This window comes from Triticum urartu, chromosome 7A (assembly GCF_056163025.1).
Source record: "Triticum urartu cultivar PI428250 chromosome 7A, HENAU_Tu73, whole genome shotgun sequence".
NCBI lineage: Eukaryota > Viridiplantae > Streptophyta > Magnoliopsida > Poales > Poaceae > Triticum > Triticum urartu.
Window position 1 is genome coordinate 377,156,799 of NC_141879.1, and position 2,022 is coordinate 377,158,820.

At 48.3% G+C, this 2,022-nt stretch overlaps 1 protein-coding gene across 1 annotated transcript; it reads right to left on the minus strand.

Moving 5' to 3' along the window:
* Positions 1 to 1,131: 1,131 nt before the first annotated feature.
* LOC147959652 (uncharacterized) lies at positions 1,132 to 1,785 on the minus strand. The gene has a single exon (XM_087532804.1). The coding sequence runs from the start codon at positions 1,783 to 1,785 to the stop codon at positions 1,132 to 1,134; it is 654 nt and encodes a 217-aa protein (XP_087388930.1).
* Positions 1,786 to 2,022: the final 237 nt, after the last annotated feature.

Sequence of the window (2,022 nt, forward strand, 5' to 3'; positions counted from 1 at the left end):
CAAGCTCTCGAGGACATTCTTCGTGATATTCATTTGATCAAGGCAATAAGGCGTGTCATGATTGGGCCAGTACTCCAAGTCCCAGAAAACATACCTCGTTTTCCATACCTTCAGCAGCGGCTCCGGCGCCTTTTTGATCTTTCCCGGCATGGGGCATTGTTCCCAGTTTCTCAATAGCTTGTTGATTTCGGCGCCGCTCCTCTTACATGGAGTTCCTCGCAGCTCAACCAACCCATTGAATAGATCTCCACACTTTCTCCACGGGTCATCCTTCTCGAGCCATCTACGATGCCCCATGTACACGATTTTCCCGGACCCGCCATCTTTCGTTGACGTAAGCTACTGAGACGTTGTATCATCCATGCGCCTCCTACATCCGCGGTATCCGTGGCACACCTGACCTGAGGTGTACCCGTAACTGAGATAGTCGGGCACTGCCGTCATCAGCTTGGCTCTCATATGGAAATACTCTCCTTTGCTGGTGTCCCATGTCCATGCCAGTGTTTTCCATAACGTGTCTAGCTCCTCTTGCAGAAGCCCCATATACAGGTTAATACTATTTCCCGGTTGTTTCGGCCCTTGAATTAGCATGCTCATGTGTATGTACTTTGTCTTCATGCAGTTCCATGGGGGGAGGTTGTACATACAAACATGGGCCATGTGCTGTGGTTGGTGTTCTAGTTTCCAAACGGATTCATGCCATCGCTACTCGCACCAAGCACGATGTTCCTTGGATCTTCTGCAGCAAATCCATATACGACGTTGAATGCTCTCCACTGGCTACCATCTACGAGGTGTCTCAGCTTCGGATCATCTCCATTGTCGAGCTTCTTCCTCTCTGCGTGCCAGCGCATGAGCTTTGCTTCCTTAGGATCTACGAACTACCGCTGTAGATGGGGAGTGATCGGAAAGTACCATACAACTCTCCGAGGAGCTTTCTTTCCTGCCTTCTTGTATCGAGAAGCATTGCACACTAGACAGCTGGTTTTTTCCGAAGGCCCCCCCCCCCCGATAAATTATGCAATCGTTGATGCATGCGTGGTACCTAATGTGCGGCAAATCAAAAGGAAAACGAATTTCTTGGCCTCCTCGACACTAGTAGGACACAGGTTCCCTGCGGGAAGAACTTAATTATGTAGATACTTCAAATGTGAGGCTTTCGTCTGTCCATTTGTTTTTGGCCTTCGTATTTAGAAGTTCGAGTGTGAAACTCAAGCGGGTCACCTCGGGATCGCAACCGTCATACAATGGAGTCTTCGAGTCTACTTCAAGTTGCGCCAGCTTGGCCTTCTCTCTAGAAGCAGCTCTCTCGCTAGTCGTACTCTTGCGAAAGAGGTCGCGAACATGAGGGTCCTGCACAACTACACTTAGTAGCATCGAAGACTGCGGCATGACCGCCGCCACTTCTCCGCCATGTCCGGACTCTTCTTCGCCATGTTCGGAATCTTCTCCGCCGCCGTAATTTTCGGACTCTTCCCCGCCGCCATGTCCAGAGCCATCATCTTCATGTCGATCGGTCATCTCTTCGTCTAGCGCCATGTCATTATTCCCTGCCATGTGGACGTCCTCATCATCATCATCTTCTTCACTTATCCACCGAGTATAGCCATCCATGAAACCATTCATCAGCAGGTGCGCCTTCAAAGTGTCATGATCAAAAGGGTCCAAAATGACTCCTTCCTTGCATCTTGCACACGAACATCTAATCCTAGTCCGATTACTTGCATACATGTCCATCACCAAAGATTGCATGTACCGCTCCATGTTCCATCCACTCACCTTCATGACCGACTGCACGGTATAACAAGCAAAAGGTATATAAAATAAATAATGCATGCATGCTTCAAAGTCTTATAAAATTTTGGCCTGACCTTGCCTAAAAATATGACATATTGAGTTTGCTCGAAATTCACCGAAACAGAAATAAATCGACATTTCGGCAAAACATAAGCAACTCGAGGGCATGTCACTCGCTCCATGTATCCCAAACACACATATTCTCATTCACACATATCCCCATTC

Excerpts from the sequence above, each read along its gene's own strand:
- LOC147959652 (XM_087532804.1), bottom strand. The coding sequence starts at position 1,785 with ATGAAGGTGAGTGGATGGAACATGGAGCGGTACATGCAATCTTTGGTG.